The sequence below is a fragment of the Neomonachus schauinslandi genome, chromosome 10, assembly GCF_002201575.2.
Source record: "Neomonachus schauinslandi chromosome 10, ASM220157v2, whole genome shotgun sequence".
In the NCBI taxonomy this organism is placed as follows: Eukaryota; Metazoa; Chordata; class Mammalia; order Carnivora; family Phocidae; genus Neomonachus; species Neomonachus schauinslandi.
The window spans coordinates 21,415,482-21,429,495 of record NC_058412.1 but is presented as its reverse complement, the minus strand read 5'-3'; the positions used below and the strand labels follow the sequence as shown (position 1 = coordinate 21,429,495).

The window sequence follows — 14,014 nt, the reverse complement described above, 5'->3', positions numbered from 1 at the left end:
CCCTCTAACCCCCCCCCCCTCATGCTCTCTCTCATTCTCTCTCAAAATGAATATAAAAAACAAAAAACAAAAACCAGGAAGTGGTGGATTGAGGATTTGAAGCCAGTTTTATTTTAAAGTCCACTCTGCCTCCATTAAAAGGCAAAAGACACAGTTCATGTTCCCAAATGTTGAATTTCCAAGGTGTGTGACCTGCAACAAATCACTCCCTCTCTGAGATAAAAGGTAAGGACTGAGCTTGTTTATCACTCCTGAAAGGGGGACAGCCGTAACCAAGGATTTTTAAGTCATCTCTACATCCAACCTGGGGCTCAAAGCTCAAATTTATAATCCTGAGATCAAGAGTCACATGCTCTACCAACTGAGCAAGTCAAGAGCCCCCACAGATTTATTAAAGGTTTGCTAGCATCCCTTAACTTTTATTAGCTCCCCTCCTCCTCCGGAATCACCAAGCCGAGCCCCTGGAAGAAGAGCAAGCCCTCCGACCCCCCACAAACATGGTGGAGGCTGACGTCACAAGGGGGACGGAATCCTGAGGGGGGTGTTGGCTCACCGGCCCGCTAGTGCTGACGCGTATTGGCGGTCCTGCGCCTGCGCAAGGAGAGCGGCGGGCTAGGTGCGCGTGCGCACTGCGCGACAGCCAGACCCAGTTAAGACCGGCAGCGGAAGTCCGGTTCCCTGAGTGTCGTTTTGGCAAATCTGTGGGTTAGAGTTTTGGCGACTCGGAGGGCGTGACAGAGGAGTCGGGAATCCTCCCGGGGGCCACGGGACCAAGTTAAATAGCGGCCGGGACGGGCATGTCCCAGGTGCCGCAGTACGTACAGTGAAGCGCGCCGCGAGCAGGATGGGCCGGCGACGGGCGCCAGAGCTGTACCGGGCCCCGTTCCCGTTGTATGCGCTTCAGGTCGACCCCAGTACCGGGCTGCTCATCGCTGCAGGCGGAGGAGGTGCTGCCAAGACGGGCATAAAGAATGGCGTGGTGAGAGCTCAGGGCCACTGGGGCCGGGTCACGCCACGGGTGATGGTGGTAGGGGATCTTGGGAATGGCCGCATCTCAAGCTTCAGACCTTACCCCTCCCCGGTGGGAAGTCTAGGCTTTTCGGGCGCCCCGGCGCGAATTTCAGCTAAGAACTTACTCACCAGGAACTCCTAAGGTAGAGTAAAAATACACAGCGCCGCTTAGGCAGGAACTTAGGCTTCAACTCGAGCTCAAGAGCAGCCCCAGGGGTCTTATCCTGGACTTTTCTGGGGAGGCCGCAAAGACTTGTCCCACTGCTGGAGAGCAGTGGCAGGAGTGCTGCATTTGGCCTTTAGGCTGGGTTTCTTCACTTCTCTGAGGGTCACCCTATTATTTTGTAAACTGGAGGTATTAATCCCAACCCTCCTTGCTGTACAGATTTGTGCGGTTGAAAGAAAGAAACCAAGAGAGGGAAAGAAGCAAGCAGGCTGGGAAAAGCCTTTTAAAGTAGAAAGTGCAGTAATCAAAGGGGTAGGGCTTTAGACTGTAAGATGTAAGTTTGCCCATGAGGTGCTCTCTGGGCACCCCTGAACCTTGCTCATCTTGGTTCTCTCTTCCACAGCACTTTCTACAGCTAGAGCAGATTAACGGGCGCCTGAGTGCCTCTTTGCTACACTCCCATGACACAGAGACACGGGCTACCATGAACTTGGCGCTGGCTGGTAACATCCTTGCCGCAGGGCAGGATGCCCACTGTCAGCTCCTGCGCTTCCAGACCCATCAGCAGAAGGGCAAAACCAAGGCAGAGAAGGCAGGTGAGAAGCTCCCTCTTTCGCTTTGGGGAAAGGGTTAAATGAGTAAGATCACTTATTTTGGTTTCTTAAAGAAATGGGGCTGGAAGTGTGGGTTGTGGTAGCAGGGAAGAAGCCGGATGTTCACTACTAGGGAGGAGACCAGTACTACTTACTGTAGAAGCCTGGAACCTGGCAGGCTCTTTGTATTGCAGGTTGCAAGGAGCAGGGGCCTCGACAGAGGAAGGGGGCAGCCCCAGTGGAGAAGAAGTCTGGAGCTGAAACCCACCAGGAGAGGATAGAACTGAGTGTAGAGAATTTGCAAGCGGTGCAGACAGACTTCAGCCCTGATCCATTTCAGAAAGTTGTATGCTTCAACCACGATAACACCCTGCTTGCCACTGGAGGGACAGATGGCTACGTTCGTGTCTGGAAGGTATGATTTGGAGGATTAGGGGATCAGTGTCGATAGCAACAAGGCCAGAATTGTGAGAAACCGAACATGGGTTTTGGGAGACTTGTGAGTGAAGCCTGCACTGAGTGGCAGAGACGGGTGGGGATCATGGCGCCTTGCCAGGTACCTGGGGTAACCATGCTGGTGGTTTGGCTGCAGGTACCCAGCCTAGAGAAAGTTCTGGAGTTCAGAGCCCACGAAGGAGAGATTGAGGACCTGGCTTTGGGGCCTGATGGCAAGGTGAGGAAGTGAGAGGGTGGAGAAACTAGGTGATGATGCTGCTTGTCCAGTAGGTGGATCCCCTAACTGTCCATCCTTGGAATCTTGATTCCTGACTAGTTGGTAACTGTGGGCTGGGACCGTAAGGCCTCCGTGTGGCAGAAGGATCAGCTGGTGACACAGCTGCACTGGCAAGAGAATGGACCCACCTTTTCTAACACGCCTTACCGCTACCAGGCCTGCAGGTGTGAGACCCCAGAGGGTAGCTAAAAGAGGCACAGCCTAGATGTGGTGGGGGAGTGGGAAAACACTGGGGGGAAGCTGGGGAGGATTGCAACCTTGGTGGGTATTACCCCAGGCCTGACCAGGGTACAGGAGGGTACAGACCTCTGAGAAGGGCTAGGCAGGCCCCAGGAGCTGAACAGCCTCTCCGCCTGGCCCCCCCAGGTTTGGGCAGGTTCCAGACCAACCTACCGGGCTGCGACTCTTCACAGTGCAGATTCCCCACAAGCGTCTGCGCCAGCCCCCACCCTGCTACCTCACAGCCTGGGATGGCTCCACCTTCCTGCCCCTTCGGACCAAGTCCTGTGGCCATGAAGTCATCTCCTGCCTTAGTGTCAGGTGTGAGACAGTGGTGGCTTGACTGCTCACAGGGTGCCTGGGGGAGCTCGGGAAGTTGTCTGGTCTGACGCTCTGAAGACCACTGTTAGCGAATTTTGCTGCACAGACCTCCAGAATAGTGAACACTTCATTGTTTGTTGCAGTGAATCGGGTACCTTCCTAGGCCTGGGCACGGTCACCGGCTCTGTGGCCATCTACATAGCTTTCTCTCTCCAGGTAAGGCGTAGAGGTGGGCGCAGCCCTGAGGGCTCTCGAGGGGGAGAATCTAGACCTGCTTCAATCTAAGTGTGCAGGAAGGAGTCTGGCCCAGCCCATAGAGGGAAGGCCGTCTGGGGACAGGGAACATGTTTTCCAGAAGGAATGTTTCCAACTAGGCCTTCCCTCACTAGTTCTTATGTCTCCAGCGCCTCTACTATGTGAAGGAGGCTCATGGCATTGTTGTGACGGATGTGGCCTTTCTACCTGAGAGGGGTCGTGGTCCAGAGCTCCTTGGGTTCCATGAAACTGCCCTGTTCTCTGTGGCTGTGGATAGTCGTTGCCAACTGCACCTGCTGCCCTCGCGAAGTGAGTCATTGGGGTGGGGGGTACCTACCTCTAGCTATAGCATAAACTTGCCCCTCTGGAGAATGGGCTGCTTATCTGTAGCCATCTGCCCCCTTCTTAAACGGTTCTCTTCTTAGGGCTGTGAATCCCTTTGCCTGCTGACTTCTTTCCTTACCCTCGTGCAGGGAGTGTTCCTGTCTGGTTGTTGCTCCTGTTCTGTGTCGGGCTTATTGTTATGACCATCGTGCTGCTCCAGGGTGTCTTCCCAGGTTTTCTTTAGCCTTCATGCTCCTGGGGAATCAGGGGTGTGGACACCGCCATCTTCTATACCAGAGTGGAGGCCTGGAACCCGTTGCTCACCCTACCTGGGTCCACAGTTGGGGTTGCTTCTGATGAGACTGATGGGCACTGCCTGCCCCGCCCAGTGAAAGCTTGGCTATGGCCCTGTGTGACTCTGAGTCCTGGGAACCCTTCATTCTTCATGGATCCACCCAGGACAGTGGTACCTGCAACCCAGGCCATGCCACCTGCATCTTTCCCTCTGCCTAACAGAGGCTCCAGAGTTGAGCTTGTCCTCTCTCCAGAAATATGTGAGGATGCCCAAGAACCCGGAGGTACTGCTGTCCATCAGTTGCTCTTCACATGAGCCCCTCGTGTTTGCTGGGGCAGGCCCTGGCCTGGGACTTGCAGTTAGGGAAGGAAGGGGCAAAAGGACAACCCAAGCTGTTGTGTCTGGGTCCAGCTGGTAGCTCCAAGCCAGCTTGGCTACAGACACAGTAAGTTCCTGGATGGTCTACCCTAACCTTGAGGAAAGGGAAAAAGAACCTCAGACTGTTCTTCGGGAAAAGTTGATATTTAATAAATAAGCGAAGACTGAATTAAGACCCCGGTGGTACTCCTGTCAGCTCTTGCCTCTCTTGGAAGGAGAGAGACCACTGAGGTTGAGCAGCTCCGCCGAGTGCTGGAAGACGGCTTTGGCATACTGCTGCAGGAGGCGGGTCATGTAGCAGTGCTGCCAGGGGAACAGCCCTTCCAGGAAGCCAGTGTGGCCACCCCGGGCTGTGATGAGCAGTGCCATGTGGGCAGAGCATTGGGCAGCCTGTAGGGGAAGGGCTTGGGGAGGGTTGGAGAGGAGGTCAGGAACCCGGGCCTTTCCTGAGAGCCCAGGCGCGCTCCACTTGCACCTCATGGCCCATTTTCCCTGGGGCCTCTAAAGCATCCAGATTCAGGCTGCTCACCATGGATTGGGGAAAAGGGGTCGTCAGCTGCATTGAGGCAGAGCACAGGGGTCTGGATGGCATCTGCCTTGGTTCTTAGGCTTGCTGTTTGGTAGTAGGTAACACAGTCTTGATACCCGAAGGCCACAGTTGTGTAGCGCTCATCAAACTGGCGGATGGTGCAGGCCTGCCCGGGGTAGAGGGTGGGGTAGGCTAAGATGAGGCTAGGGAGAAGAAGATATTAAACAACTTTGGGCAGGGGGTGGTGGTTGAAAGACTATACCTGTAGCACGAAGTCTACATTCACCACCTTTTCCATTACTTTTCTATTTCTGCAAAAGAGCTCATAGAGGTTTGCCTTGCCTGGACCTGACCCTGTCTGTCTCATGAGTGAGCAAACCCAGATAAAGAACTGACCTGAGCACTGGGAGAACCTGGTATGTCCGCCATCCCTCCCTGTCTGCTGCCGCCTCCCACTTGCCAAGACCCTAACGGTTCACAATGTGGCAGAGCTCAGCAGTGAGGTGCTGATTGAAGAGCAGCGAGTTGAGTGGGGTCTCCAGGGAGCGGGTGGTCTCAGATGAATCCCAGCACGCAGATAGAGTCAGTGCCGCCACCAGCCCCGAAGCCTGCCCTGTTCATGCTAGGTGGTTCAGCACTAATATCCTGACGGACCAGGGGCCACGAAAGAAGGGTCTGCATTAGTGAGCAGGGACAGAGGAGAGGGGAAGAGGACATGGAGGAGGAAACAAAGGAAGACTGGGCCTGTGGGTCAAGCCCAGGCAACCTTTACCCTCCAAGAGAGATGCCCATGGCCAGCAGTGGAGCTCGGGAGTAGCGGTGCTTTATGTGGTTCACGACTATCTCCAGATCTTCAGTATTGTTGGCAGAAAAGGCCCTGTGGGTCTGAGGCAAACCAGATCCTTGGGTAGGGAGGGAGGCCATGGCCTGAAGGCAGAAAGATGGAAGGAGCATGGAAGGAGGACAGGTAGGTAGAACCCCAGGGTCAGGGATCTCTTAAGGGAGTCGGGGGAAGGGCTACGATGAGGAAGGAGGGTACTCACCAGCAGTTCTTCCCCACGGCAGCCCCGGTTATTAAATACAACAGCTCTGTGGCACACACAGGTACATCTCAGCCAGACCCTCTCTAGAAGCCCCACTCCCCTTCTGGTAGCCTTCAGAAAGACCCCAGGCAGAAGGTGCCCTTCATATAGTGCCTTCTCCCCAGAGGTCTCAGGGTCTTCATTGACCTCCCTGTTACAAGTTCTCAGACACGACCCACTTCCTCTGGACTTGGCCCATCCTTACCTATAACCATCCCTCAGAGCTTGGTTGGCCAGTTGGAAGATCTAGGAGTCCTGGCTACTGCCTATGATACCAGGAAGCAGTAATACAATGGGCTGGGTAGTAGGGTCAGGGTACTGACTGCTGCCACACTGGCCAGCCCAGTCTAGCAGGAACTGGCCTCCATCTGGGGTGTGGAGGACTTCACTGTGGTTGGGAGAAAAGGGCACACAAAGATTCTATGAGGAGTTCCATGTACTTTGAAAGGTTTACCTCTCTTCCCCAACAAACAACTCCCAGACCTTCCCATTGGCATCATTTGAGGGCATACGTTATGCAAGACATTAAGATCCTAACAAGGTATGGGGCGCCTGGGTGGCTCAGTCAGTTAAGCGTCTGCCTTCGGCTCAGGTCATGATCCCGGGGTCCTGGGATCGAGCCCCGCTTCGGGCTCCCTGCTCAGCGGGGAGTCTGCTTCTCCCTCTGCCCCCGGCCCTGCTTGTGCTCTCTCTCTTTCTCTCACATGCTCTCTCTCTCAAATAAAATCTTTAAAAAAAAAAAAAAGACCATAACAAGGTGTAATGGGACATAAATGATTAAATACTACCTCATGGTCGAGCAATTAAATAGCCCTTCCATATAGCCACTCTCGTTACCCCCAACACACCGGGGTAGACGGGGCAAAGATTACCTTCAGTTTAAAGAAGGAAGACAGGATTCCCTTGTAGTTGCAGCCTCATGTTTACCCCTTCTGTCCCTTCTTACCTCCAGTAAGGGACTGGAGGCTGAGACTGCAGTAAGACTCGGAAGATGGTTTGGAGCCGCCCCTCAAAACACCATAGCGTAGGGTAGAAAATCTCCAGAGTGACTGGACAGTGTTGCTCCAGGAAGGCCAGAAACCAGGACCCAGTCACCAGTTGAGGCCTCTGCAACTACAACACAGTCTGCCTCACTCCCCTGGTGTCTGCAAGGCCAGTGAGACGCCTGACACCAGCGTGACCCCTCTCCAGAGGCCAGCCTCAGGCGGTGAGAAGTCTAGCACACTTCGGCCCGGAACGGCCAAGTCACTTCTATGAACATAGTCCAGCCAGAGCCCTCAAGAACTCCAGTCCTGGAGCGCCACCTCCCTGGCCTGACTCTGAAATGACTCAGTGCCAGGGCTGGGAGCTGCTGCAGCGGACCGAGTGCTGACTCTCCCACTCCGCCTATTCGTGCCCCAGCCCGTTTGGAGAGAGCAGGTAATATACATTGCCCAGCTGACTCCTTGTGGAAAGGGTTGGCATCCCCGTCAGAGGCTGAAGAAGTACAGCACCATTCAGTCTGTGGCTTTTGCTCTGCAGTTGAATTATCCACACTGGCATCTTCCTAAGACTAGCTCTGGCCATGCTGGCTCCTGGCTTTAGCACCCCATTGCCACATACTCGTGTTCCCTACAGCGTGTGCTCACAGCTGAAGGGCTTCGACCACAGCACCTCATTTTCTTAGTCATGGGTCTTGCTGTTAGAGCATACTCCAAAGGAGGAATAGTCCCGATGGGAACAGATTTTTCTCTCCTTTTATGCCAGCCAGAGGGAAGGTAACAGAATGGCAGGGACATACAGGTCAGTGGGGAGTTGGCCCTGACTTTAAACGCCTCTGCTGGTTCTTCTGGATGCACATCAAGTGAGAGAGGGCCTAGTCACGTGGCTTACGAAAGAGGGGTGTGCTGTAGAAAGCCAAAAGGCCTCAGGCTCAAGAAATAGAAATTGCATTTCTGTTGCGAGCCCTAAGGAACCTGATGATCAGATTTCTAGATCTTCTGCAGGCCAGTACTCACAAAAGGCTGGGTAAATTATGAACTAGAGAGGCCAAGTTGTTCATGCCACTGTCTCGAGATGTGACTTGTACCCTGCTCCTTAAGCCCTGGAATAATGATGCTTGTGATTCATTGTGTGCTATGTGCAGGTACTAGGCTAAGCCCAACCTTAGGGGCTAGGATATTTGTAAGTGAAGAAACTATGGCTCAGATGAAGTTGTTTGCCCAAAGTCACACAGCAAGCAAGAGGCAAAGTGGAATTTGCAATTAATGGTGTTACTACCAATACTAGTAGGTAAAATTTGTTGAGTGCGCAGGTTTCAAGCATTGTGCTAAACACTTTACATGATTATATCCTGTGATTTTCACAACAGTTCTTTGGCATAGATCCTGTGATTCCCCCATAGGAACAGGTTTGAATGTTGAATAAATTATCTTGCCAAAGACAGCTAGGGGTGGAGCTGGGATTCAAACCCAGGTCTGACTCGAGCTCATGCTCTTAGTCACTGTACTCTATTACCTCCTCATTGCCAGGAATTTGAGTTATCAATTTATGGAATCCTTGATCAAACAGCTCAGCAGTGTAGAACAGATTAGGTCACAGGTTAATTTCATTTTAGCTCTAGTGAAGAGTTTCTTGACTCATTTCTTGAGAATCAATTAGTAATATGCCATTGGTCTCTGTGGATGAATCAATACCAGTCCATTACCATGCTGGACAATCCAAACTCCTCAGGACTTCCAGAATGCACTTCCTGCATTTTAACCAGTATTTGGAAGTCAAGGAAGGGTTTGTAATATAAAGAGGCAGAGGTCTCTGACTTCTTTGTGGCTGGTTGCAAGCAAAGGAAAATGGTTAGTTAAGGTGAGCTCTGGTTTGAAATGACTGACTTTTGAAATTAGGCATGGAAGGTAAGATTTATAGGGTACTGTGAGGTTTGGATCTTTTATTAAGGCAGACAGTATATGCGAATGTAAAAAGCTCTGAAAATAGAAGTCTAGGCAACATTTAAATTCCCTATAGATCTTTTTTAAGGGCTTGAATCAATTGGTTTTATATTAGACTCGGTTACCTAGAACAGTTTAATGAAGATTAAAAAGATTTAGATTGGCGCCTGGGTGGCTCAGTTGGTTAAGCGACTGCCTTCGGCTCAGGTCATGATCCTGGAGTCCCTGGATCGAGTCCCGCATCGGGCTCCCTGCTCGGCAGGGTGCCTGCTTCTCCCTCTGACCCTCCCCCCTCTCATGTGCTCTCTCTCTCTCATTCTCTCTGTCTCAAATAAATAAATAAAATCTTAAAAAAAAAAAAAAGATTTAGATTTTTCTGGATATGTAAATTAATGTATTTTATCTGAATTTCAGTGAAAAATCTCTTCAGACTTGCCCACCGCACCATATATACATGGAGAGCCTAGAAGTTAAAACAGGGCAGAATGAACGACAGGGTTATCCATTAGTCCTGAGCTAGGCAGGGAACCTCCCCCAGCCTGTGAGAGAAGCAAGGCCCTACTAAGCTGATGAGGTGGTGGGAGTTAGCCAGAGCCACACAGGCCTCCAGTTCCTTTATTTGGTGAAGCTAGTGAGAAACTCAGCTAGACTGCCTTTTTAGAAGAGGAAAGCATCTCCCTGACACCTTGGGATGCCTTCCACCCCGCCCTTCCCCAGATGTCTGCCCACATCCTAGGGGGCAGCCCCCCCCCCCCCCCCCCGGTGCCTGAAAGGCCCAACTGGTACGGGGAGCCTACGGGATGCAGAGAATCTAGGCAGGCAAAGAACCGACTCTCCGTTAGGTGATGAGAGCAAAGCAGAACCCTGCTGCGGCACGCGGCAGGGCTGGTGGTGGGGTGGGAGCATCAAATTTCACCTGTTGCGGGAGGCCCAATCGTGCCACCTCCCACAAAGGGCTCGAGCCCCTGGCTGGAAGCTGCTCCTTAGGCCCGAGGATCCTAAACCCGCCGGCCAGAGCTCTGGACCCGCACCCGCCTGGGGCACATATCTCCAGCAGTAGCCCAAGTAGAGTGTGGCGCCAAGACCTAAAAGCAGGGAGAAAGGCTCTGTCCAGGTGCCATTCTGAGGGCTCTGGGAGGAGCTCGGCATCTTGGGTGGTTGGGTTCCGACCCTCAAGTTCTTGACTGGCTCCAGCGCCCGGCCCCGCCCGTTACAGGCCATCGGCCGGCCGGTGCAGGGACCGCGGCCGCGGCCGGGCGGTGCGGGGTCCGGGCCCCGCCCACCTCCACTGGGCCCCGCGGCGGGCGTGGTGAGGGGCGGTGCCGGACCTCGCGGGCCGCCGAGCGGAGCCGAGTCACCTGCTAATGGCCTCCCCGCCCCATCGCCCGGGTCGCGCGCCCGGGCACCTCCTGCTTCCGCCTCGCGGCCACCCGCGGTGCCGCCCCTGGCGAGGACTAGCGGCCTCCCCCACCGCCGCCATCTTGGTGAGAGGTGCCTCCAGCGCCTTCTTCAAACCCTGCCCCGGCCGCGCGAGTTGGGCAGCCTGGGTACGATCCCCAGTCACTGGCACACAGGACACAGCCACTCCTGTGGTGGCATCCTGTGACCTCCCCACTCAGGACACGGCCACTCACCTTGTGAAAACGCTCTACAGTCCCACCGTGTTCAGCCATTCAGTGGTCTTCCCGTATTGGACGCAGTCATTCACACCGTGACACCCCACACTGTCACACAGGTTTCAGCTATTGAGTGCATGGCATTCCACACAGAGTCTCACACACACACAGGTTACAGTCACTCACACAGTGTCACTCTGCACTGTCTCATCCAATCCCTGTCAAGTAAGCAGGACGGGTATGTACTCATCACCCACTTTGTACCAGGCCCTAGGGATGCCCCGGGGTTGGTGTTCCCTGTCATCACATTCCTGGAATGTGGAAATAAATATATAATTTAACAGAGCAGTGGTTTGCAACCTTGACTGAAGATTAGAATCATCTGGGAGTTTTAAAAAACTACCAGCGCCCAGGCCTCACCCCCTGCTATAGTTGGTCTGGAGAGGAGCCTGGATGTCAATATAACCTAGACGTTCTCTGGAAGATTCAAATGTGTAGTCGGGGTTGAACCCCTGTCATAGGGCATGGGGCTAGGTAAGGGAAGTACAGCTGCAGTGGGAGCACTGAGGAGGGTGCCCAAACTCCATGGGTCAGAGAAAGTGTACCCAGATGTTAAATGACGATACACTTAAGGTGAAACCAAAAAATGAGTAGGAGTTTCCCAGGCAAAGGAGAGGTGGGGAGAGAACAGTTTCAGGAGCGGAAACAGCATAAGCAAAAGCCTGGATGTGAGAGACTTCTTAAAGGAACCAAAAGAAATCTCGTGTGTCTGGGGCATACGAGTTGGTCAAGAATCAAGCTGTGAGCAGCTACACAAAGGATGTTAGAGTTTGGGGCGCCTTAGGCTCAGGTCATGATCCCAGGATCCTGGGATCGAGCCCCACGTCGGGCTCCCTGCTCTGCGGGAAGCCTGCTTCTCCCTCTCCCGCTCCCCCTGCTTGTGTTCCCTCTCTCGCCGTCTCTCTCTCTCTCTCAAATAAATAAATAAATAAAATCTAAAAAAACAAAAAAAGGGATGTTAGAGTTTAAACAAAGGGTGGAGGAAAGCCATCAAAGGGTTTTACGAAGGGGTGGGTGACATGACCGGAATTGTGTTTTAGAAGAATCATTCAGGCAACTTGGAGAATGGATTGGAGGAGGCTGAGAAAGGAAACAGGCCAGTTAGGCTGTTAAGAGAATTTTGGAATGGCAGATGGCAGCCTGGCCTGGAGGAAGCTCCAAAGAGGAGTGAAGATCTTTAAGATAGGAGGCAGAATTGATAGGAGCTGGTGGTAGGTTGGAGGTTGGGAGAGGAGAAATCATGAAGGACTCCCAAGTTTCTGACTGTATAACTCAGGGATGCATGGTGCTGCCAGTCCCTGAGATAGGGGAACTGGGAAGAGGAAGGTTTGAGGAGGAGGAAGATTCATTCTTAGACACATAGAGGGTAGCGTGCTCTCTGCTAATTGTGTTTTCTTAGATTCTGTATTTGTCTACTTGGCATCCATGAATCACAGAGCCAAACTAACAGCCAAAGTTGACATCTCACCTGCAATCCAGAGCCCATACTCTGAGCTACTACTTTAATCTAATTCTCACTCAACAAACCAATATTTCCCCTCTCCTAAAATCAACCCAGGGTCAGGTGTCAGATAACTAGGGACAGTTCCTATGTCCCAAAGCCTGCCTGAATGACTCCAACTAGCCAATCCTAAACTGTCTACCTTGACTTGCCTTTCCCATTTAGCAGAGGCTGTGGCCTGTGCCTTCCCCCCTGGCTCCTTTCTGCCCTCTACACTGGTGCCTCCCCCTGCCGTCCTGTGTGGTGAGCTGTGCCTCTCGTTTCTCGGGAACTGTAACATTAAATGTTTCTTTCAGTGGCATTGACCTCTCCATGTTGTCACTCAGTCACCTTTATAAATTAAAATCTAGGCACAAATTAGAGGATGTTCAATTCCTGAAGTGGTCTGGGGCTTGGAGATTAGAATTTGAGATTCGGTAGTCATCAGCATTTAAATGATATATTAGTTTGCAGGGTTGCCATAACAAAGTACTACATGCTGGCTGTCTTAAACAACAGACATTTATTGTCTGACAGTTCTGGAGACTAGAAGTCCAAGGTTCAGAAAGATTGGCTCCTTCTGAGAGTTGTGAGGAAGCATCTGTTCCACACCTCTTCTCTAGCTTCCGGGGGTTTGCTGGCAATCTTTGGCATTCCTTGGCATGTAGAAGCTTCATTCCAATCTCTGCCTGCGTCTTCACATGCTGTTCTCCCTGTGTGTGTGTGTGGACACCAGTCATATTGGAGTAGCATGGGCCAACATGACCTCATTTTCACTAATTATACCTGCAATGACCCTACTTCCCCATAAGGTCACATTCTGAGGTATTGGGGGTTAGGATGACAACATATGACTTTTTGAGGGACTCAGTTCCACCCATAACAGATAGTGACGAAACTACATGAACAGATGAACACATGAGCAGATGGGGAGTGAGGAGACAGCCCAGAGGACTCGGACACAAAGAAAACGAAGAAGAAATGCCAAGAGAAAGAATGGTGTTGCTGCAGCCAGTGGATACCATGATTCCAGCAGGTAGTATCCAGCAATGTCCACCATAGGAAGGAGGACAGGGTGACCTTGATGAGAGTCTGTTTGTCGTGATAGATGCTGATGGGAAGGAGCTGATGGAGAGGGAGAAGTTGAAGATTCTGAAGATTCTGGAAGAGTTGAAGTTATTCCTTTAAAGAACTAAGACCTTGGGCCAGTGGGTGAGGATGTAGTCTGAAGCGTAGGTGGAACCGATCACAGTGACGAAAGTAGGTGACACACCATTTTGACGGCAAAGCTACACTCTGTGCTGGCAAACGACTGCCACCATCGCCCTTAAGATGATCCTTTCCCAGGCCCTCCCCAACTGTGTCTCGTATGGAGCCGCTTCTCAGTGATGCACACGGTCACAGCCACACAATGACACCTTCCCTGGAAACCGGCAGTCACGGCTATCCCTTGAGCATCACAGACAACTCAGGAAGAGTTCCACCAGATACCCTGACACGTGTGCCACGAATGTCCTCTCCTGTCACACACCCAGTCATTCACACACCGGCCATACCCTCTCAGGGCCGTCTTGTCAGTCTGGAGACAGGGTCCATACCCCTACCGTCGCGGGCGACTCACACACAGCCAGCAGTCCCGGTCACACGAACAGCTGCAGGCTTGTCCTGCACATCTGGGGGCCGACAGGCTGTGGCACCGTTAGACCTGCTTCTCCTAAACACCAGCGTCGCCATCTGCTCTTTGTCTCTGTGTCTCTAGATGGCCGTCTCTGTCTCTCTCACGGAGGCGCGCGCGCACACACGCGCACCCACGCGCGGGCACCGCGGGGAGGAAGCCCGGCGGGGGTGCGGGGGCTTGCGGAGGGTGGCGGCCGCGGCCGAGGCGGACTCTGCCCGGGCCAGGGCGGCGGCCGGCGGGAGGGCGACGTGGAGCGGCCACGTGGAGCGGCCCGGGGGGAGGGCCCGGCGGCGGCGGCGAGCCGAGGCGCGGCGGGCGTACAGCGTCGAGCCGCCGCGAAGCCGGACCCC

General features: G+C 53.1%; 2 protein-coding genes across 8 annotated transcripts in view; one reads left to right on the top strand and one right to left on the bottom strand.

The window, feature by feature from the left end:
• Positions 1-645: 645 nt before the first annotated feature.
• The window catches only part of PREB (prolactin regulatory element binding), a 26,526-nt gene continuing 13,157 nt past the window's right edge, over positions 646-14,014 (top strand). The window contains exons 1-9 of one of the 7 annotated variants that reach the window (XM_021697467.1): positions 646-979; positions 1,581-1,773; positions 1,965-2,185; positions 2,363-2,443; positions 2,543-2,667; positions 2,870-3,043; positions 3,187-3,259; positions 3,448-3,607; positions 3,772-4,579. In XM_021697467.1, the coding sequence (XP_021553142.1) occupies positions 845-979; positions 1,581-1,773; positions 1,965-2,185; positions 2,363-2,443; positions 2,543-2,667; positions 2,870-3,043; positions 3,187-3,259; positions 3,448-3,607; positions 3,772-3,866 (1,257 nt within the window). In that variant the 5' untranslated portion in view covers positions 646-844 and the 3' untranslated portion in view covers positions 3,867-4,579. Of the gene's footprint in view, positions 980-1,580; positions 1,774-1,964; positions 2,186-2,362; positions 2,444-2,542; positions 2,668-2,869; positions 3,044-3,186; positions 3,260-3,447; positions 3,608-3,771; positions 4,580-14,014 lie in introns of those variants that run through there. The other 6 variants (XM_044918703.1, XM_021697468.2, XM_044918704.1 and 3 more) reach the window with 6 other exon arrangements.
• Positions 4,432-9,979, bottom strand: ABHD1 (abhydrolase domain containing 1). Its single transcript, XM_021697674.2, is given in 9 exon segments — positions 4,432-4,699; positions 4,825-4,990; positions 5,087-5,135; positions 5,281-5,469; positions 5,597-5,709; positions 5,868-5,913; positions 6,112-6,294; positions 6,853-7,013; positions 9,866-9,979. Coding segments are annotated over 9 exon segments (1,233 nt in total). The 3' UTR covers positions 4,432-4,487.